Below are 23,684 nucleotides of genomic sequence, written 5' to 3'. Positions count from 1 at the left end.
TTTCCATTCCCGCTTGCGACGAAAGCGAGCGAAAGCGACGGGAATTCTGTCGCGCAACCAAAATTTGTCCCGACCATTCGACAAAAACGATCGTCGCGCGACAAAGCGACGGAATTCCTGCCGCTCTCACTCGCTTTCGTCGCAAGTGCGAACGGGCCTTTATGCGCAATCTCCGCCCCACATAAAACAAGCTCTTGCTTGTCGCCTGAGCATACGGTTGATATCTGACTACGTTACACTGTGCTTGCCAGTGTATTTAAACGATGTCACTAGGTTTGAAACGTACGCGCTCGGCGTGCAGCTTTGTAAACGCAAGCGGTTTCACATACGCACGCTATTTTGCTGCTAATAGAGTTTTAGTACAGCGTTTGTGGCCTTTGCATACGCTAAACGCTAAATTTTTGCGTCCCGCTACGTGACACCGCGATGGGAGTTTTAGTAGAGCGTCTCATCAGTTTTGCGTAGCGACACACTAATGCATACGGCGCCATCTGTCAAATGTTTTCCAAAATGTCTCGCCGGCTGATCTGCTAGCGGAGTGCCGGAGTGTTTGGACATTTTACGACTATCCAAACAAGTGCAAACAAATGCTTTCCCGTCAGTGTTGAATGCAACACATGGGTGCAGCTTGTCAGAACACGGGTTCTCGCTGATCGAGTGCAGCGTTGGTTTGCTCTTCGCCTTCACGTTCATCGCCGCTGATAAAGCGATCCGATCCGGCGCGTTTTGTGCACGGGTTCTGTGTCGGTTGAAAATGTCTTTTTTCACATGCCGCCGGTAGTAGGAATTACAACCACCGCAAAATAACACCCGGCACCAGCGGGGCCACATCTGAGACCGCGCTTTTTGGATAAACTGTGCGCGGTGCACCAAAGGGAACGAGCGCACGATTCTCCCCACGCGGCTGTGAGTTCGCCGCCGATACCAACTGCAGCCCTGCAGCTACGTACACCGCGAAAGGGCAAGGCCAGGCCGCACACATGCGGCCAGGTCATTCGTTCGCTTTTCGAGCCTGTGTCCATGGTGTCTACAGAGATGAAAAAGCCGAAAGAGCTGGCCCGTAGCAGACGGCAGTCTGTGGGAGCGCAATAGCGGAAGTACGTCACCGCTGAGGAGCGGAGCATCATGGGAGGGGAGGCCAACAGCGAAGAAACAGTTGAAAGGAGGAGGAAATACGGCGCGACGATAATTCGCGGTTTTTGATTTACGATTTCTCAGCTAATACTCATCGCTTTAACAAAATTCTTGCAGGAGGAGATTGCTAATACATTGCTTTATTTGGTTACATGTACATCCATGCATCGGCGGAAGGCATTTCAGGACCCCTTTAAACATGAGATAAGTTGTGGCATCTCCTATCTTTCCAGCACTCAGAAAAAGTTGGTGTCTTGATTAAAATAAAGCTACAGCAGAGTAAAGGGGATCCTCTAGGCTACTGGTGATCACCACTGTTAAAAAAGGCAGAAAACAACGCCACTTTAGTAACATGCAATCTGCCAATTTTCAAAAAGAAATAAAACAAAGTCAAACACTTTATGCAGGGACTTCTTCCTATGTGAAAGACGGTGGTCTTTTCTAGGGGCTCTATAGAGTCATTTGGCCCATGCATGGCTTAGTCTGGGTGGCCGGTCATGCAGTTACATTTTCATTTTGTAAATATTGGGTGAAGACCACTAAATGCTTTAAAAGAGTAACTTTTTCTGCCGAACCCTGTTATAACAATTACTGGTTACAACAATGACTTTTTTGTGGCACTTCAAAATTGTTATAAGTGGGTAAGACTGTACGTACTTGCTTGTAGTCTGATAAGGGTCACCAATATTTGGAAGTGTGTTGTCAAAACACCACATTGGGGGAGGAGGATGTTGACAAGAAGTTACCCTTTTGGAATTGCTTTTGTTATGCAGAATTGTGCATAACTTGCAATAATAAATAAATAAATAAATAAATAAATAAATAAATAAATAATAAAAACTCAGAGCATACATTGCATGCTCCAAACTCTTGGAGGATTTCCTGTTTTTTTTTTTTCTTAAAAATGGTACTGAAGTCAGCTGTGAACATTGCTTAAAACTACCGTACCAGTTCGAAGTCTCAAATGCGTAGGCCATACTGTGAGTTTTTTCTGGTCAATTTGCGTACATATTTTAATGAAGCAAATGTTTCTGAAAGCTTTGTTTACCTTGAAAAAATCCTGCGTACCAATTCGCTATCAATGTCAGCTATGACAGCACACTGACACATTCACAGGGCTAAATTTAGCCGATTTTAGGCATGTCTAACCAGTAGAATGGGTGCATGGACAATCAAATGGTCAAAATTTAAACCATTAAATTTGGTGAAAATCCAAATTTTGGAGACTGAGATAGCGTGAAACCACATTACAAACGAGTGTGATGTCATCGTGGGATAGTGGCTACGAGTGGCACAAGGCATATTCTTTTCAGTTGCCCATTACAGATTAACAAAGGGTCTATAGTCCTGCTGAATAGGCAAATAATTGATTACTCTGGTGAAAGGGACACTGAAAGAAATTGGTCAAACCTCTGTTTTCATTTGCATTGCATAGATTGGCTCAGATAAACACACTTTTCATTGTTTATTCTGTCGGTAAAGCAGTATTAAATTTATAAAGCCTGAAAGAAAGAATAATACCATGCGACATTTCCAGACGTCGCAAAAACTAACAGCAGTGACAAGCGTTCAAGATGCGATGTGATTGTACGATGCCCAAAATCGGAATTCAGAGCAGTTTCGGTTTCGGTTCTGTGAAACATGCTTCGCATCTGACATTATTGTTGGTTGGGCATTCTCGATATCTCAGGAATCAATATACCACGCTTCTGCCATATTGTTGGCTGTAGAATGCATTGGATAAGCCTGCCAGCACCGCTTAGAATCGTAACGTTCCCTAGTCGAGGTATACGCAGTGGCTGAAAGTTCTCCACGTTATCGGAAACACTCAACTGCGAGGCGTTTCTCCCCAACCTTTGTAGCTTACCTGGCTCATGCCTGTATCGTAAGAGGCATGTTCGCACCAGGCCGAGAGTCTGCTGATGTGGCACTGGGCCTGTAAGCAGCCAGTGCTTATGGCAACACCACGCCAACGAGAACTTGCCATTGTGCCCAAGTCACTCAGCACGCAGTCTGTCAGCTCACTCATGGAGCAAGGATGGTTGCAGCTCACAGAATGGAGAATTCAGTATAAAAAACTTTACCTAAGTACAAAATATCAACTGAAAAAAAAAAAAGTCCCATCGGGAATTCGAACTTTCTAATGGTGAAACAATGTACCCAGTGCTTCAAACCACTTAGCCATAGCCACAGCGCTGTTGTGGACAAAAATAGCAAAGCTGTATGCAACCTGCAGGATCATCATGATGGTTTAAGTCCATGATTGCAGCTGATTTGCTTCTTCTTCACTGCCGCAATGAATCTTACTCCTTCATTGTTGCTATAAGTGTGAGCTTCTTTCTTTTTTTTCGAAGTGATAATCATTGAACATCTCCCTGGACGCTATGACGTGTCTATGACGTGTCTGACGCTATGACGCCATGACGCTATGACATATATGTACGCTATGACGTGTCTTTCTCGTTCTGAGAAAGTGTTGCCACGATTATGACAAATGCTGGAGTCTTTCACGTTCCGAGCAAATGCTAAAAGTGAGGCCCCCCCCCTTTTTTTTTTTTTTTTTTTCCCAGTCTTTTGGTTAATCTTCCTAAGTGGGTATGCTTGCCTTGACAAACATGTGCAGGGGACACTGGGCGGTCATTGCGAGGTACGCACTCACGAGTGCTAGGCATTTTCTTGGTTTTGTTAACTGCCGGGTGGCCGCTGCGAGGCCCATGCTCACGTGCGCGCGCTTGGCCATTTCTTGGTAGCCAGCATCGACGAGCGCAAGGTTCGTTCAGCGCAAGGTTTGTTCGGCAACACTGATTACTCTGTTTTCAGTTGGCACCACGTGGCTGGTCTTGAAGAAAAATTTCGTGTATAGCAAGCAGTGTGATAAGCAAATAACAAAAATCGGGGGTGGCCGTCTTCTCTTGGAACAGCCTAGCAGAAGACGGCAGCAGTGGCCTTTGCTTAGTGCACATGCGGCTACTCTCGCCCAGTTTGCCGTATCACTCCATCACGCGGCGCTGATCGACCGAATGGTCGATGCTCCCGTGGTATTGGTAAAAAATTGGGCAGGTGTACATATGCAGGAAACCATGCATCACATTTTATCATAAAATTTTGTTGATATGTACCATATTTACACGATTGTAGGTCGACCCTTTTTTTCAAGTTTGACAATCCAATGTTTGGGGGTCGACTTTGAATCGAAATAGAACTTTGTGCTGCTTGTAATGGCAACAGAAATGAGAAATCAGGGGTGCTACGAGCTGGGGAAAGCGTAACACCCTCGTTTCTATGGTTACGGTCTTAGCATAGCATCTACCATTGCATACATTCTGGTGTCAATAAAGGTCATGCCGACTTTGAAAGTTGGCATTCCTGATCTGTGCCCTTTGTCCACCGTACCTAGAGCAGCTAACCTTCTACCAGCGCGTTCGAAAGTGTACTGAACAATGTGATATGATTGTACCTACATCAGCGCCGTGCATTCATTTAACGGATTCAGTAATACTCATTTTGTCTATTAGAGACGAACGAAAGGCTTCTTGAATGCGAGTAATGTACTCACGAATCAAAGGAAATCGCGAGCGGCTGTTTCCGTCAGCCGCCATGTTGTTTGTTTTGGGGCCGTATTCTCGACTGCACAAATTCACAGGGAATTCACCGTGTTTTTTGCGCAAGCACAACGTAAGCAATCAGTGACGTGAAGCACGTATGGCTATGACAACATGCAGTGTAATTTGACGCTTCACTCATTACGGTCATAACCTAGGTATTAGATATTGCCCATAATAGATAAAAAAACACTTGGCATGTATTTAAAAAATTAAGACAGTAGCTGAGGCTGGCAAGGGAAACACATTTCTGCAGGTCAAAATTGGCGTCAACACCACAAGGCGATCGAGTAACATTGATCCAAAGCGAGCGAAAGGGGGATGTTGAGCTAAAGAACATCACACAATGTTTTTTACCATATCTATTTACCTCTTTCAGTCGTTTTTAGTAACATAGTTGAGCTCTCTGCTTCAATGCGAGCTTTGTAGCGTTGTCACCTTCCCGGCAGCCACCGCCGCCACGCCATCACCTGCTGCTACGTTGCAAGTTTATTGCGTGATCACAGAAAAAGACGGCCATGACCATCGCATATGACGCATAAGGGCAGTACACCTGATAACCGCGGAGTGTACCGATGCTGCCTATTCACTCATTTGTAAAGCTCGACTTCAATCAGCGCAGTAATGATTAAAACAGTCACCTTTCTTTGTTATTTTTCTCTTACGTTTGATCATGTGACCCAGCAGCTTACTGGGAGGAGTGTGGACAAATGCCATGCATTGGGTTCTTGGAGAGGCTTGTACTGCCCTCTTTTGTTGCTGCTACGCCAAACAAATAATTTTTATTTTATTGCCAAACATCAGGCAAACTATGGTACGTTTTTTGTATGCTCTGTGATTGATGACTTTGAAACAGTCAAAACTATTATTTCTTTTGTGTAGAAAACATGCTTTATACCACGCGTCATGTGAAACTGCGCCTGCTGCAAATTCACAGGGTTTTCACGGTGCCAAAGGTCGGTGAAATGTTTTGCCCTATTTCACGGCGACAGCAGCCGCCATTTTCAAGCTGTTACGTAACATTACGTCACTTTTACGCAGGCTGAAGTTGCCAGTGTGTGACGTAATCATTCCTGCCAGCTGTTTAAATTATATCACGCCTTCTCAGCCAATCACAGAGAGTGCGTGACATACAAGCCGTATTGTTGTCAAATAGCAAAGACGCGTATGTTGTCATGTTCGCTGCATTTAGTCTAGTTTTTCATTCCCGGCCAAGAATTATGTGCTTTCAGTAAAAGAGAAATAAGGCAAACTTTAGAACTGGTGCCTGTTAACACCAGGAAACATCAAAATGATGAAAGCAACCACTTTGTCAACCGGAAGCACGTGACCAAAATTGAAAGCCAATCAGAAAAGACTTCGGGAAAATTCACAGCTCACTGTGAATTTGTGCAGTCGAGAATAGGGCCCTTGATGTCGCGCGGCAGTGGCCGCTGCCGGTACCTTCGATGGATGGCAGCGAATGTGTTCTCATGATTGGGAATAAAGTTTCCCGCTCAACCCATAGCGCATGGCTATTCCGCATGCTTATACAAAAGCTGTTCTTTTTTAACATCTACTGGGAGCATATCGATCAGTGATGGAAGAATAGATGGGGTATGGGTGTATTGGTAGTTGACGGAAGAGCTTCTCTTTGTGATACGATTTTCTAGGTGGCCGTGTTGCTGCCCGCTTGTGTCACTTCTGTGTTGTGCTGAATCGTCCCGACTATCATGAGTGCCCTGGGCCCAAAGAACTCTCGGCGCTTGTTAACAGCAGCGTGCAAACGGGCTGCTTTCTGCACTCGCATTTCTTTCTTTTTTTTTTTTTTTTTTCTTTTCTTTTTCAGAGATGCAATTTTGGGGGGGGTCGACCTGCATTTGAGTCCACTTACAATCGTGTAAATACAGTACGCACTACGCATTGCTGTCTACACTACACTACTACGCACTACACTACACACTACACTACTACGCACTACACTACACATTACACTACACATTGCACATTACTACGCACATTGCTGTTATCACCAGGGACAGTGGTGGATGGTGATGGTGAAGTGTGGATTTTGACAAATTCCGCTTTTATCTCTCTTTCTTGGCTTGACTTGGACTGTGCTGTTGTGCAGATTGTGGACTTGTGCCTACTCATCAAGAAGGAGCGAAAGGACGATCCGAGCGACCCAATGTCCTGGTCCATGCCGAGCCTGGCTGGCAACCCTGGCCAGCTATTCGACCCCCAGGACAAGCCAGTGGGGCCCACGGCTGAGAGCTCAATGTCGAAGGTGCAGTACCCGAAAGGCTTGTGCTTTCTGAACGTTTTGCAGACTTGTAGATTGAATGGGCATGATAAGCGGTCGAGGAGCTTGAAGCAAGAAACCAAGAGCAGGATCTCAACCAGGAACTTTGATCCTCCTCCACACGAAAGTAACAGCAACCATCAGATAAGTTATTGCTAAATTGACCATACGGAAACAGCGTCAAACCACATGTAAAACCAGTGGGATGTCATTCCTGGTGTTTTGGTGTACTGTTAGAAAAAAGGGATGAGCCATTCAAGAGCTTGAAAAAACCGTGACTCAGGAGAAAGGAAAGTGATGGCAGAATGTGTAAGCATTGAATAGGGGGGCGTCTGGGAGTGGCAGAACGGTACGAGTGTTTCGCGATGAAATGCGCCGAAAATGCCGTGGCTCGAGTCTGAGGCTGTGTTTTTTGAGATCGAAAAAAAAAAAAATAACGATTAACAGCTCATTGTGGGTACACAGCACAATCTGAAAACTGACTGGTTTTGCACTAAGGGCTTTGAATGATCACTGGGCGATTTTTTGCCGAGGTTTAAAGCCGTGAAGCTCGCCGCCCCCCCCCCCCCCCCCCCCCCCCCCCTTGTCGACAACACTGCTAATTGTACGGTTTGAGTGTGTCGGTGTTCGCGCACCTTCGCATCCACGACATTTTTTACCTAGAAAACGAAATTAAATGACCTTACCACACATTTCGACCGTTTATCTAAAGTCGGATGGCGGGAATCGAGCGCATAATCGGTGCAAGACAATCGCCGGGAAAACACCAGCTTGCGTTGACCCGCCATGTTAACAGCCTGAACCACTGGGCCGCCGCCGCTCGCCGATGCTTCCGCTCGGCACTTCGCTCTAAGCGGGTCAAGCTCTTCGTTCGCTTCGAGTAATGCGGCCTAAAATGCATGCGTTTGGGTTGGGACCAGAATAAATTTCGAATAAAGCGGTTTTTCGAGTAAAGCGATTTCGTTATAATGAGGGATTACTGTACTTTATTAAGAAGGCAGGTGACAAGCATATCAGTGAATTTTCTATCGCCTTACCAGAGGTAAACGCTGACTTTCTGGAACGGGCATCAAAGTTGGCGTCATGTGTTCTTACTCTGTCAGTACAAGCTTTCCTCAAAAAAATTACACCATCTTCCCGTGGTGAACCATGAGGAGGATGCGAAGCATCATAGGGGTTCCATGTAGGTTCCATTGTGTTGCCGTTATGTTGTTTCATTTATGGGAGCACGAATGGGAACGTAGTGTGAACCCCCATGTAGAGACAGCGAAGAGACCGACACTGGCGTTACCTGATCGAACACCTCCTGGTTCTCGTCTTTCTTTATTGCATGCTCACGGTCCTACCCCGCTGCCCGCCCTCTTCGTCCTCTTCTCTGGTTGAGCTGCAAGGCGCGTGGCACTTCCCGCCACAGCTTTCCCACGAGAAATTCAACATCCTCCTCTAAAGTTTTCAGTTCGTCGTTTCCGTTGACGTTCAGTTGTATCAGTAGCTTCTTGACTGTAGTTTGAATGAGTGAAGGACATAAGGCGCATCCGTAGCACATGCTCCCGTCTCGTTTTGTAGCGCAGTGGGAAGAGCGCCACGTAGCTCCCGTTGCGGCCAGATAGCCGTGGGATCGGAACCGGGCGCCGCTATCTATTTCTTTTTTTATAGTGTAGGGGGAGAGGTGCGGATGGACGGACGATGGACGATGGAGCCGAGAGCAAGAGATGCTTCCCATCTAAAAATAATGTTCAGTTAGAAGTGGCACCTTATCTGTTGTGCTTGCTTCTACTTTCAACCATGTTTTCAGCACCTGTGTATTCTTCAGTAAGGCTGAAAACTGGGCATGTTGGAGAGGATCTGTGGCTACAGCTCATGAAAATACACTATACACAAGATGCGAAACTTAAGACATGGCTTTGGACCCTTCTTTCTGGCTTCATTGTGTAGTTCAGCTCAAGCGTTACACTATTTTGCAGAAGTCAGGTGTTTAGTTTACTTGTAAAGCTTGGAAGAGGAGAAGACACCAGGCCAGTCATGAACAACTGCCAGGGTGTGTGTACACTTCACACACCTTGCTCAAGGACGTGTGTTTGCGTGTTGGCCTTGAAGAATAGTGCTAACACAAACAAGAAGTGAGAGGATACACACAGGGCACTGCTTCCAACACTTTGTTTAATTGTAGAAGGTTTCCGATATACTATACATGTGAAATTGGTACACATCATAATACATATCTAAATGTGTGACACCCAACCTGGAAAGTCAAGCTGAGAAAACACAAGTTCGGTTCATTCAAAAGATTGCCTCGTTAGAATCATACTGACACCACTTTTAATGTAAACTTCACTCAAATAAGCTGTAGAATTAGGAAAGAAGAGAATGGCCATGTGACCCACTAGTAGCTCATTTCCAGCAACAGAACCTTGATGTCATACCAGCCAGCTCTGCGATTGGCGGAGGGCAGCAAAAGCAAACGCAACTTAGGCAGAGCTTATAATCTTTCCGAACGAGCTATTTGCGCTTAAATTTAGGGCACATTCTTTTTATATCAGTAAGAATGGTGGGGCAAACAGTGGAAGTTACGAAAGCACACGTAAGCATAGAAGAACCAACGCATACTGCTGTTGGTACTGCGCGCACTATGCTTGGTTTAGCTGCACAGGACTGCGGGGCTTCGGGGTAGTTTTAGACGACACTGGCCGACTACCATAAGCGACGGTGTCTTACGTTACCATATTTGTCGAGCGAGCAATATGTTTCACGAAAGGATTATTTTCTCCTCGAACAAAAACAAGCCAGGTTTAAATACAATCAAAAACAAACCCAAGGCAGAAAATGGCTTGCCACGGTATGGTGGCGCCATCTAGGTTCACCAACGGTAAACAAGGCTTCCCTATCGGCTGCAGAGCGGTCGGTTCGTGTGATGTCATTGCAGACCACGAAAACACACGATTTAGCGGGAAAATCAAAAGTTTAACTTAAATTAATTAATGTCTCAGTGAATAAAGTATTGTTCCATTCGGACAACAAGCACTGGGGGCACGAAATAAAACACGAAATCTTTTGAATAACACAAACTTGGGTTTTGTCTTCATGGCTCCTTTGAGGCGACAGATGCAGTGCTGGTGCACTTGTCTCCCACATTTACTATCGACTAAGCCTCTATTATGTCTTGCGTCAGCTGATCTTTGTGTTCAGCGACAATTTCACACTCCTCAAGCAGCGGGTCGCAACCACATTGCTTGCAGTGCAACACCAGCCATCCCACTAAGCCTTTCTCTACAATCTTGCTGTGTTCTCTGAGGTTTTCAGTTCATTGAGCAACCGATATATACTTTTGGCCGATATATACCGATATATACTGAGCAATATATACTTTTTCTTGCAAGATAACAGAAGGCTGTACTTGAGGACTTCTGTGCAACCTACAAAACTATTTTTGTGCTTTTTATTGCACATAGGGTTAGTAGACCGGCTAGGGTTTGTCAGTCTGCAAGGCTTCCTCAGTTTATTTGGTGCAGAAAACACAACCTGGCCCCTACCTTCAAACCGCACATGTATCCTATTGTAAGAGAGTTTGTGTACATGTGGTAAGACCGCTATCTCTTGCCTTTTGTCAGCACTGCATCTGTGGCCTTAGCAAAGAAATGGCTTGACTCCCAAACCTCCCAAACTGTTGGAAGCAGCGGCCCGTGTGTGTCCTCTCGCTTCATCCTTATTTGCGTTAGCGCTATTAACCTTTTGCAGTGTCCTGCCAACAGACACAAACCAGTACTCTCATAAACTGTGATTTTTTTTTCTTTCTTCATAACACCTCAAGAACATCGTTTTTTTCCTATCACCCATAGCCACTTTAACTCATTGCTTTACTACAAAGGAATGAATAATGGCTATAGCTATTGGCTAATGCTGTAGCATTGGCTGAAAGCTAAATTTTTTTCGCTTGGTAATAATAAAGCCTTCCTTTTTTAGCATTTGTTCATGTGGTTCGTAGATAAGTCAACAAGTATTAATTCTTTTTCTAAAATAGACAGAAGAAAAATGTAGTCGTGAAAATGCTTACCCGCCAATTTACTCGGGATTTTTTCATTCTTCGGTTGTGCAATGAGATGAAAAGACAAAGACTTAGCACCATTTCTGAGAAGTTTGCTCTGGGTTCTCGCCATAGCGCCAATGTGTAGCCAACTTGGGGCACCTGTGATGTTAGCTGGCCTTTATCCATAAAGCACAAGCCAGATATGCACGCATAAGCTGACAAGCTGCATGAGCCCACCGTTATTGTTGCTCTTCAAAGACGAGTCCATTGCTTTAGAGGAGCTTCTTCCTTCCTCTAGGATGGCAGCAACGACACGGGCGTTTTCCTCGAGTATGAGTGTATCACACCAGATGAAATAATGGAGGCCATGCAACGATACTGGACTTGGAATGGACCCATGGCCAGCTTTGGAGTACGTATCGTGTGTCCCCCATCACATTTCCAGAGCCTGGTGTCATTGCCTGACAGAAAGGAGTATGAGTGTGCGCATGCTTCTGCTTCCATGTTCCCGTTTTTGGGCTGCCCTCTATTTTACTCCTGAAAAGCACTCCCCCAGTGTAGGGTAGCAACTAGGCTCTAAGCCTAGTTAACCTCTCAGCATTGTTTTTGTTTGTTTGTTTCTCATCCTCTCCTGTGTAATTGGGCGGAGGCCTGTTGCTCTTAATTTCCTACCGGCCATCTCACCTAAAGCAGCGGATGCTCGGCCTTGTGTAGAAGGGCAAACTGGGCATTGCAATGTTATTGTCATGTATCTAGATGCCTGGCCTCTTACCTGGTGCGTCAGAGATGGACACGGGCATGCCTTTCATTGGAAAACATTTGTAGGCGGCCACAGTGACGGTGTGGCAGGGCCTACATTTATTCAGAGTTACATGGGGATGACAACATGGGCCCGAGAATCGGACAGCGCCCGTAGAGTGCGGCCGAGCAGCGCGGAGGCCATCGTGTTCTGCCTGCGTCATCCTCTGCATTACTGATGATGATGGGGCGCAGGCGCTGACGATGATGATGCCGCTACAGGGCTTCCCCCTTAGCGCTGGCTCTTTGAAAGCGCGCAAAAAATGGATGAAAGAGCGGCAGAAGGAGCTTGATGCCGCTACAGGGCTCCTCCCCTATCACTGGCTCTTTGAAAGCACGTGAAAAATGGATGAAAGAGCGCCACAAGGAGCTATGTACACGTAAACAGGAAAAAATGAAGTATGAAGCAAAGAGGTGAACGCGGTGTAGCACTATGTACAAATGTGTGTCCATGGTGACAAAATGTTTGGGATGGAAAGTTGACGTGTCGCGTTTGCCGTCTGATGTGGCGAGCCATGATCAGCCCCAGCAGTGCACGCGCCAACCCATCAGCTGGGGTGGTTCACTGATAATGGCGAGCACAGGTCAGCCGAACGCGTGGCGCTTGTTTTCCAGAATGAACGGTTATTTGCGCTACTGCAGGATGGTGACTGTTGGATGCCATGATGAGCATCTGACCGGCGGCCATCTGCAATCGCTGCAGTGCGCTGCACTTTGCCTCTAAATGAGAGGTGGTGACAGGAGACAAAGGTAGATCGCGTGATGACTTCAATGAAGTGTTCGCTGCAGCAACCTCGCAGCTGGTGGAAATGCGTGGGACAACAGCGTCTTGGACTGGCACCTCAAGACATATGTTCGAGCATGGTGTGTTAGGTGCCAAAGTGGCGCCTATGTCCCCGGGAGACATTTGCCCGAAAGGTGGCAAATGCGGTTGCCACAAATGCCACCCTGGTGGTTCAGTAGGGCATGGAGGCAGCGCAGCTGCGGTGGTGGACAGACTGCTGCAGGGGTGGGGGGCATAGTCTCCTCTACATGCTACCGCATCGCTGTGGTCCATGATGCATGATGGGGCCATCGTCGTCATGGCATCGTTGCTGCACGGCAACGCTGTCGCTGTAAGCGGGCTGGTGCGAGGCAGCAGGGATGGGACATCCGTGGAGCAAGGCTCAGTGGCTGGCGTGGATGGCTTCGGGAACCGACCGGACCGCGCCAAGAGAAAGGCCCTAAGCTCGTCGTAAGGGAGGGCTCCAGGTTCCAGCAAGATGGAGGCCAGGCTGGAGGGAAGCAGCTTGTGGATCAGAAAGTTACGGTTTTGCTGCGTCGTAACACCGTAGAGATAAAAAAAGCACTCCATCTGGCAAAGCCACACCTTGGGGTTCTCAGGGTAGAACGGGGAGCGAGATGGAAAGGCCACCGTACTGAGCGATAGTGTCAACGTGCAGGGGTTGAGTCGTTGGTCGCAGAGAGCATGGAAGGAGTCGAGGTGGAGGTCGGATGTTCAGCGAAGCCAGGTGGTGATGTAACGTAGCACCGTGCTCCGGCCACAGGCTCGTCACAAGGACACAGGCGACACTGCAAGCCTTTGGACGTGCTTCCCGTTCCAATGCTTGGCGTGCCGTGCTAGGAGGCAACAACGTGGAGCGATGCCGAGTCATTACGGCAAGCAGGGCTCGTGCCGACGCGTGCCATCACAAGGACCTCGAGATTGTCGTATGGTTGCTCACTGTATTCTATGATGTCGATGCACAGGTCATGCGGAAGCAAGGCTGTGGCAGTGTGTTACCGCTCAGCCTGCGAGTCGATGCGCCGTAGCTGGAAGTGCGCCGCCATTTCACGGAACCAGTCTCCGGGATGGCGGTGCTCAAAGGCCGAGTAGGGGGGCAGGTTGAAGGTGAAGCGGGGCTCCATGCTGCCAATGTCCGGGTCACCAATTATGTAGGCGGCCGATGTGACGGTGCGGCAGGGCCTACATTTATTCGGAGTTGCATGGGGACGACAACATGGGCCCGAGAATCGGAGAGCGCCCGTAGAGTGCGGCCGAGCAGCGCGGAGGCCATCGTGTTCTGTCTGCGTCATCCTCTGCATTACTGATGATGATGGGGCGCGGCTGCTGACGATGATGATGCCACTACACATTCACTCATGCAATCATAGAGATTAACAACTCCAAACAAACAACCCGCCGCGGTGGCTCAGTGGCTAAGGCGTTGCGCTGCTGAGCACGAGGTCGCGGGTTCGATTCCCGGCCGCGGTGGCCGCTTTTCTGATGGAGGCGAAAAGCAAAAACGCCCGTGTGTACGAGATTTCGGCGCACGTTAAAGATCCCCAGGTGGTCAAAATTATTCCGGAGCCCTCCACTACGGCGCGCCTCATCGCCTGCGTTGCGTCGGCGCGTTAAACCCCTCAATCAATCAACTCCAAACAAACAAACGAACAATTGGTGAATGTTGTGTCAGACAAGTCCAACGCATGCGATGGCTCTGTTAGGCAGTGTCAGCCAGCAAAGTGCCGCACCAACTGCTTCGATGTTTAGTGTTCGTTTGTAACCTTCACTGTTTACCCCACCATTCTTATTCTTATAGCAGTAAGAATGGTGGGGTGGGGGTGGAATGTAATGGTAGTAATGGGCTAATGTAATGGTGGAGTGAACGCAAACTTCACTCAAATAAGCAATATAATTAGGTAAGAAGAGAATGGCCATGCGACCCACTAGCTCATTTCCCGCACTAGAAGCCATGATGCATTATGGGCAGCTATGCGATTGACTGAGGCTGGAAAAAGCAAATGCAAGTTAGGCAGGGCTTATAAGCTTGCAGAACGAGCTGCAGTCAACTCGCGATAATTCCAACTCAAGGCGACCCCAGGATTTCATTCGAATTATCCGAAGTTTGAATTATCAGAAGTTCTCATATATGTGACTCTGGGCAAGGTGACACACACGTTATGATTAGGCTTTGATTTTAGTAACATTTATTTAATTAATAAGTGTTTTTAAACCCTATCTGCACAAAATAAACAGAAAGCGGAGGCGTAAGGTCCACAAGCCGAATGCCGTTCGCGTCACTCTCAGAACCGCCGTGTCATTTTTCTTTTTCTTTTCTTTTTTTTTTTTTTTTCTGACACGCAACACGCGATTGCATGATGGTGCGGTTTTCGTTTTGTTCTTGTGACAGTGGCCCGCATGGTTTTGACTGCTTCGACAAGTGTAGGCTGTCAGTCATGTTTAGACGTTTCTTGAGGCCTGTTCATTCTATTTTTCTTCTAATTCTCATCGTAGAAGCAGTAAATAAGACTAGAAAGTTGAGAAACATTACGTTCTACCATACCTGTGCTTCATTTCTAACGTTTGTTTACTAGCAACGCCTTTTTCCTTGAAGGCTTGAGGTGCTTATTTTTCATTTTTGGACTGTTATGATTATATAAGCACGCAAATTTTCAAATATTTGCGGAAAAGCAGTAGATGTTTTCCAGTATGGATATGCAAAAAGTACGAATTAACCGAATGACAGAGTTAGAATTAAGTGGCTTTAAATATATTGAAAAAATAGCGGGGCAACCAAAAATTTAAATTTCGTTTGAATTACCCGAAAGGATGAATTATCAGTTCGAATTATCGAGAGTCTACTGCATTTACGATTAAATTTAATGCATATTCCTTTTATATCTGTAACAATGGTGGGGTAAACAATAGAAGTTACGAATGTGCACGTAAACGTCGAAGCACCAGTGCACTATGCCTGTTATGTCTGCACAGCCGTCTGGCACGTTGAGCTTACACTGGCAAACGTTTTCAAAGTGACATTGTCTTCTGTGACTCTATTTGTCAAATATACCCAGTGTTTCACGAAACTATTCCTATTTACTGTAACAAAACTTCGAGGAATAAATCCGGTGAAAAACAAAGCGAGGGCATACAGTGGTCCCGAGCAGTATTGTGGTGCCATCTAGGAGGACTGATGGTAAGCAAGGTGTTCCACCGTTCGCTGGCACCATAGTCAGCATACGTACAAAACCCTTAAGTACTTGGCCCGTATATATCATTTCAGATGTCACGGAACATACGATTTAGTGGAAGAATTGAAATTCTTCCCTAAATTGTTTAACTTCTCAGTCAGTGAATAAAGCATTGTTTGCTGCCATACAAGCACTGGGGGCACTATAAAACACCAGACCTTTCGAATAAAACAAATTTGTATTTTGTCTGCATGGCCCCTTTAAGCATGAAGAAGTGGAGACCTCCTAAAAGCACCGAGCAGGCGCAAACAACAAAATAGTACTATAGTAGCTAAGAAAGGGGGCGTGTTATGTCGGTGTCCGCCATTTATGTGCTGGAGGGGAGTGTGGCAGAGGCCTCAGACGTGCCTCGGGGCACAGGTGTCTATGTATGTATATGCATGGCTTCTGCATGCAGAAGTGGCACGAAAGGAGGAAGGGGCGCTGCACCTATTGGAGGAAAGAGCAATAGGCACTGAAAGAGAACTGTTGGATGCACACACAATAAAGTGAACAAGTGAGGTCAGTTTGGGTATGCTCTGTGTTGAAATTGAACCAAATGAAGCATGTTTGCACACCTATCCATGTCAGATTGCCCCGTAATTCCTTTTTCTCATTGGTAATGTGTTTTTGTGTTCACACAGAAATTACAGATGCAAGGGCCTCGCAAACGTCTTCTCAGCTGCTGAAGATGAGCATCAAGGCTTAGGACCTGCTTGTAAGTAGCTGTTCTTTGTTTTGCTTTGTTTTTACATATTGAAAAAGGTCAGTGTCCAAGTGGTGGGAAATTCAAGTGGGTGGGGAGGCACCTGCCCCCCACAACAGCTTGTGAGGTAACCCTGACAAGCCTACAGTGCATGCCATACTGGCACTGCCTCATCTTCCCCCATTATTTCTGGCCATGCCCTCAAGGAGCCATGAAGACAGATTGAAGTTTCTTTCATTAAAAGACTGCTTTGTCCCGATAACAACGAGTGAGTGAGTGAAAAACTTTATTGAGATGAGATCCAGGCACTGATGGTTGTGTGCCCGCTTGGTGGGGGGCCCCTTTAGCGCAGGAAGTGCCGACCCGCTCTGGTTGCCCTGACCCTCTCCAGCAGTCTACGCTGGATTGAGAGGTCGGTGCTGGCCAGTGGGCAGGCATAGGTTGGGTGAGGGTTGAGATTAAACATGGGGTTTTCTGGCACTCCCATACCACATGGTACAGGGTGCCAGGTTGGGGACAGAAATTACAGGTAGCGTAGTAAAGGGTAGGGTGCATGGCATGGCGAAGTGCAGTCGCCTCGGCTCTGGTTAGATGGACGTGTCGTCGTTTATGATGGTACTGCGGTAGGATTTCTGTGCTTGATAATAGTGGAACAGGCTTGGAAGAGCGAGAGAATGGTGTGTCTTTGCCATCTTGAGAAACGGCCCGGTGGGTATGAATGCGGGCAGCGGCGTGTGCTGCCTCGATTCCCTGAAAGGACTCATGTCCAGGGGGTCCAGATGATGTGCATTTCCAGGAGCTGGCACACACTTTGCAGAATTATGAGGGACACGGGTGATATGTGACCTAACAGGATGCTGTGGCAGGTGGCTTGGGAGTCGGTCATTACAGTAAGGTATGAGTGGTGGCAACTAAAGCGATGGCAAGTTCTTCTGCTGCCTCAGTGGATGTCGTGGGAACTGTAGCGGCCTTCAGTTCTGCACCATTGGTGTCGGTGACGCTCTCGGCGTGGGCAGGTCATTGGGTGTATGGAGAGGCATCCATGTACTGATTAAAGGGGAAGTACGGAAAACAATTTATAAGAGCTCGTATCCAGGCTTCTCGGCATGCCTTGTTATAGATGGGGTGAATATTTCTAGGCATGAATGATACTTTGATGGACCGCTTTTCTGATGGAGGCGAAAAGCAAAAACGCCCGTGTGTACGAGATTTCGGCGCACGTTAAAGATCCCCAGGTGGTCAAAATCAATCCGGAGCCCTCCACTACGGCGCGCCTCATCGCCTGCGTTGCGTCGGCGCGTTAAACCCTACAATCTATCTATCTATACTTTGATGGAGTGTAAGATGGCTAGACGGATGCATTGCTCCTGTTCTTATTTTAGGGCAGGCCTATAGCCAAGCCGGATAGGCATACCCGTGCCGGTTGGCATGAGCTTCAGCCGCGTGAATTGGGAGAGGCAATGAGCTTTGTCCACTTCCTCCCATGTATTCTGGACGCCGAGCTGTAGAAGTTTTTTCGTGACTGTTTTTGAAGGTAGTCCAAGAGTGGCCTTGTAGGCTTGACGTATGGCGATGTTTATTTTTTTCTTGTCCGCAGGTTTGAGGGCCAAGTAGTGTCCCATACATAACCTGACTAATAAGGATGGTGCAAGTGATGCGCAGGGTGTCAGTTTATTGTAGCCCAAATCATTGATTAGAAACTCTGCGGATGAAGTGCATGAGTTTGTTGAGAGTCCATTGCAAGGGGAGGATAGTCTGGGCACCTGAGCCATCTTTTGGCATGCTGAGGCCTAGGATATGCGTAAGTGTAAGTCACTGGATCTGGTATTGGATCTGGATGTTTTTTATAAAATAAAATAAGTTATTTTGCACATCAAAAGGGCAAATTTTTACTGGGCACACTCGAGTCCTCAGGCTTGCAAGTATTGTTAGGTCACTTGGATGGATGCTTGAAGTGCATCCTGCTGGTTGCTCAGGGATCCAGTGGAGACCCAGAGCGTTAGTTCGTCCATGTATGTAGCATGGTGTAGGTTTGGGATGGCTTTTAGTAGAGGGAGGTAAGTCTCTCATGCTTAGGTTGAAGAAAAGTGGGGATACTATCGACCCCTGTGGAGTGCCCTTTGGTATGGTTAGGAACGTGTCGAATCTAAGGTGTCCGAAATCCAGTGTTGCCGTGCATTGGCTGAGGAATAATACCAATTTTTTTCTCAAAATTCTAGCAAATAATCCAGATATTGAAGAAAACAGATAAAGCAATAGTGACTGCCAGCCACTTTCTGGCAGGGTCTCAATTTCATCACAGGATCTTGTTTGTTTGACTGGTGTTCACCATCCAAAGCCGCCACCAAGAAACGTGACTGGGCATTCGTAGTGGGGCCTCTATTTTTTTTTTTATCGTATTACCTGAATGTTAACTTGCTATTCACACACTGATGGTTATGTCTTTAGTGTTTAAAAGCGTTTAAACGTTTCTTGAGTTTTTTCTGGTAAAAAAATGGCTGATAATTACCATACTCCGCTGTATAATGCGAAATTGTCTCGCCTGGTGGAGCTGGCCCTGCGTTTTCGTGGAACGACGGCTCCAGTGGACCGCGTTTTTTTCTATTGTGAACTCGACTTGGACATCCTAGAAGTCTTGTCTTCTGTTATCAACGTTGGGTGCAGTGTTACTTGTATGGCTGAGAGAGAGAAATAAATCATATTTTATTGACTGGTAGAAAGGGAGGAGGAGTTGTAGGGAGTGTTGCAAGATTCAGAGGCCTCGGTCTAGGCTTCTGCTGACAGCTTCCTGAATGAAGTCAGTCAGGTCACGTTGCTGCTCTTCTCTTCTAGGTGAGGTCAGCCACTCTCTAGTGTATTTTTTTTTTAATTTGGATGTATTGGGGGCACTCCCAAAGGATGTGATTTTAGTTTGACAGAAGTCACAGAACTGAGTCCTTTTTCAAGTAATTTTGTCTGGCTTTGCTGGCCTCATGTTCCTGCTTTCACTTGATACACCACATGCATAATTATTGCTGTGAGCCATTTCGCAGTATTTTCAGCACAGCCGGGCCGCATCTCTGGTTGACCTGTACAGCCACATTCGCCCCATCATGAAGACATGTTTGATATATAGCTCACAACAACATGGTCACGTGATTTTGTTGACAGGTTTTGTGAGCCTACATTGGCTGGGCCAGGCCATTTATTTTTAAGCCATACCAGGTCACAATTTGCCAGTCCGCAATACTCTGCAAGCTGTTTAAAAATACTCCCTGACACGGGTGGGTCTGTAGGAGTAGGCTTAGAAACCATTATGCCACTATTATGCCAAACCTTATCCTAGTTAGCACGCAAACGGTGGGGGACTGGCAAATGGGGTGCCCAAGATACCTCCATGCTGAAAGATTCACTGTTTGCATTTGAATTTCCCTCAAACGGTAAGTTAGTATATCTGTGCAAAAAGGGCTGCTTCACGCACTTTTTCAGAGAAAGCATTGAATTAGTACAGTGCATGTTCACACAAAAAAATGAGCTAGCAATGTTCACAGCTTTAGGAAACAACTGTCAGGGCAGTACATTTGCACTGTTTTCAAATTATACCTTTAGCATAACAAAGGATTGAGAGGTTCTAAGGCTGCATCTACTTATCTCTGCTGGAGTGCCCAAAAAGCTGGTTTCCAACCATCTTTCTTTGTTGTTGGGCTGCCAGTTTCTTACAGGTCACGTTCTTCACCCTAGCCGGCTCTGACCTGCTTTACTTGTTTCTTTCTTTCTTTGTTTTTTTCAGGTGCCACATCTACAGATGTCTAGTGGTGCAAAGCCACTCTCGAGCAGCCTAAACTTCATTTTCTGATTTCACTCAAGTGGTGCCCAAGTTGGCTGGGGCACTAATGCAAATCTGCATGTCTTCCATCCACCAAAGCAAAACATTGCATCATGTCATGTCATCGCGTTTTTTCCAATTCTAAAACTAAAAACAATTTATGTGCAACTCTCGTCTCTGTTATATCTTCTGGATTCGCTGGCTATGCTGGTTGGAACACAGAGGCGAGGGTGCGGCTGCAGAACAAATTGATTATCCTTGTGCTTGCTGCGAGGAAGATGCTTTGAAAAAAGAAAAATGTGGTTGATCTCTCTTTCATAGGAATCGGCACAACACGAAAGTGAAATGTGCCTTCACAGGAGCAGTTGAATGTTTATTGTGCATCGATGTGAACTTGCACATCGCTATTTATATTTCATTGGTGTGGCACCACTAGACACACCAACATTAGACACTGGATTACATGTGCCGTAGCATTGCGTAAATTTGACTGACACCACAGGTGCTCGCAAACCGTGCGAACGAAACCGAACTGGTTGTCAGCGAATTGTTTGGTGAATTCACGGTTCGCTGCAGCGAAAAGAGCATGATTTGCAGGTCGGCAGCTGTCTTGTGGGTGTGCTTGGAGACCGAAGTCCTACCGGCGGGTCGCTTCGGCAAAGGTGCGGCCACTTCGGTCGTCCTCCGTGGCGTGTACGGCAAACGGTTGAGTTGCGAAGAGCTCAGCTTGTGGAACGCAAGACACAGAGTTCGTAGCTCGCAGCAGTAGTGCCAACTATCGGGGCTCATTAGCGTCGCAACGCACTACTTTGTTTGACCTCTCCTAGACGGCAGCACCACCTGAATAGAGATTCTTATAGGAAAGGGTGTAAGGCGTGTTTGTAGAGTTAAAGGAGCCATGAAGAGAAAACACAAGTTTGGTTCATTCGAAAAGTTGCCTCGTTAGAACCATAACGACACCACTTAAACGCAAACTTCGCTCAAATAAGCTACATAATTAGGAAAAAAGGAAATGACCATGCGACCCACCAGCTCATTTTCTGCAACAGAACCTATGATGTCACTCGAGAATGCTCTGCGATTGGCGGAGGCCGGCAAAAGCAAACGCATGTTAGGCAGGGCTTACAGTTTGCATAGCGAGCTTTATGCCCGTGAAACATACTGCACATTCTTTTTATGACAAAGAACGGTGGAGTAAACGGTTGAAGTTCCGAACGAACACGCAAGCATGTGCACCAATGCGTACGAAACTACCGCCGGCCGAGCTCGACATCTCGCCGTCGCGCAGACGAATTTTCGGGTTCGACGCTCTTAGGGGCCAACGAACCGTTCCAGCCCGTACAGCCGTGACCTTGCTTGGTATCTTAATCCATTGACAGGAGGTTGGCGGTCATATCACCAACCAGCAAAGGTAAAAATAGAAACGAGGGGAGTAAGGAACAGCAAAAAGCGACGAGATAGTGCCAGTCGTCGCATAAGTTTCGAATGGTGTTGGCTTGCTGCTGTCGTTACGAGCTCGTTTCTAGTTTACAACCACTGAAAACTTCAGTTTGTTCGAGTACTTTACAATGAAATTTCGTTGTTGCGTTTTGAAATGCCCATGTAGTACGGGCAAATCGTCGAGAGAGTGCGACATCCCCGCCGGTGAAGAGATCTCCTTTCATGTGATGCCAAACGACGAACCGCGGCGAAGCAAGTGGCTACGTTTTGTGAACTTTGCAAACGGAGGAGAAAGGGAGCTAAAGGAAGTACGAGTGTGCTCGCTTCATTTCCGACGAAGTGATTACGGCAGGGACCCTTACGTTAGCTCACTCCTGGGACATGCTGGCGCTCGTCGCCGACTTCGTCAAATCGCCGTCAAAGCGCTCTGACCTTGGGGGAAAAAATAGGGAGTTTTAGTATAGCGGAAAGCACCACTTCAGCGCGCCCATAGCGTTAGCGGGCACGCTAACCGTAGCATAACGAGGCGCTATCCGTTCGCGATTGCGGCCCGCAAAACGTTAACGCTACAGCTAAAACGCTATACTAAAGCTCTCTAATGCCGTACACACCGCGCATTGACGCTCGTATCTTTCTGGTCGGAGCAGAGAGCTCGCGCGAACGGCTTTCCATACACGACACCGGCCAACTGGCATAAGCGATACTGCTACTGAAATTGAACTATTATTAACCGTAATAAAAACACGGCACATACGTACCAGTCTGTATTCGTCCGTCGCGACGGTGCTCACGAGTCAGCGGTGCCGACGCGTCAGGGCGTTCGTCTGTTGTGGCTATCGCGGAATGGTTGCTTTCCCGTCCACCGCGTATCCCACAACTCCTGCCGCTCGTGCACTTAGAAGCATTGAGCGTTCAAGTGGTGTGAGGTTGTTAAATGCAAGCCCTAGCTCCTCGGTGAGAGTTTTGTTCTCTGGATCAGGCGATTCCATGACTAGGGTTGCGGGTGCACTAGGTTTTACTATTATTTTTAAAATGGCCGCCGTCTCGGTTTCGGCACGAGTTTCGGTTCCTGTCTTACTCCCGCGTGTGGGTGCTATATGGAGTCGACATACTAAGTATCTGTTTCATGAACCGGCTCGTATGACGCCATTGTTCACGTCACCAAATGTGCAATTTTAGCGGGAAATTTAAAATTTTGACTTAAATTGCCTTATTTCTCAGTGAATAAAGCATCATTTGCTTCCGGGAAAGCGCTTGGGGTACTATGAAACACCTAATCTTTCGAATAAAACAAACTTTTGTTTTCTCTTCATGGCTCCTTTATATAATCTGGTAACAGCTAGGTCTCGCTGTAGTTTACTACACGGGTCGACAGGACACAAGATTTACGCAATGTGCTACTGAGGAAATAAAGTGAACAGCACACAAGATACCCGCTTGAAAAGATAAATTTATCATCAAACAATTTTGATACCAATGATACAATCAACGATCAATGAATGCCTGTTACAAAACTAACATAGCCTGAAGAATAGCAGTTACAAACACTTACAGAAACAAACAGTTTCAAGTTGGTTACAAATAAAAGCTGGCCGCTCGTGGCTGATGCGTTTGGCATTGAAAAAATACAGGAGGCGATGGTTGATATGGAGAAGGCGCAAGGTTTGCTTGTGCGGACAAGGGCTTGGTCATGCATTCAACGAGGGCTGAAAAACCAAAGATTAAAGTACAAACAATTGTAATAACCCATTGTAGCAACGAATATATCCCTGAGGACACGAGTCTGGAAAACTGGCATGAATAATAACCCTTTTATTTGACACCTCTATGAACCAATTTCGCAGACTGTTCCTCACCCACGCTTGTCCATCGATTTCTTCCTGCAAAAGCTAAGAGCATAC

General features: G+C 46.7%; 1 protein-coding gene across 8 annotated transcripts in view; it reads left to right on the top strand.

Moving 5' to 3' along the window:
* Nucleotides 1-20,511, top strand: part of LOC144152780 (transcription initiation protein SPT3 homolog) — a 706,894-nt gene extending 686,383 nt beyond the window's left edge. For all 8 annotated transcript variants that reach the window (XM_077684230.1, XM_077684231.1, XM_077684235.1 and 5 more), the window contains 4 exons: nucleotides 6,847-7,002; nucleotides 11,340-11,453; nucleotides 16,477-16,550; nucleotides 20,308-20,511. In XM_077684230.1, the coding sequence (XP_077540356.1) occupies nucleotides 6,847-7,002; nucleotides 11,340-11,453; nucleotides 16,477-16,521 (315 nt within the window). In that variant the 3' untranslated portion in view covers nucleotides 16,522-16,550; nucleotides 20,308-20,511. The remainder of the gene's footprint in view (nucleotides 1-6,846; nucleotides 7,003-11,339; nucleotides 11,454-16,476; nucleotides 16,551-20,307) is intronic.
* Nucleotides 20,512-23,684: the final 3,173 nt, after the last annotated feature.

The sequence above is a fragment of the Haemaphysalis longicornis genome, unplaced genomic scaffold (assembly GCF_048455015.1).
Source record: "Haemaphysalis longicornis isolate Haplotype H1 unplaced genomic scaffold, Haemaphysalis longicornis Haplotype H1 scaffold_9, whole genome shotgun sequence".
Lineage (NCBI taxonomy): Eukaryota > Metazoa > Arthropoda > Arachnida > Ixodida > Ixodidae > Haemaphysalis > Haemaphysalis longicornis.
Note: the sequence above shows the minus strand (reverse complement) of the source record. Positions and strands in the feature narration are given on the sequence as shown.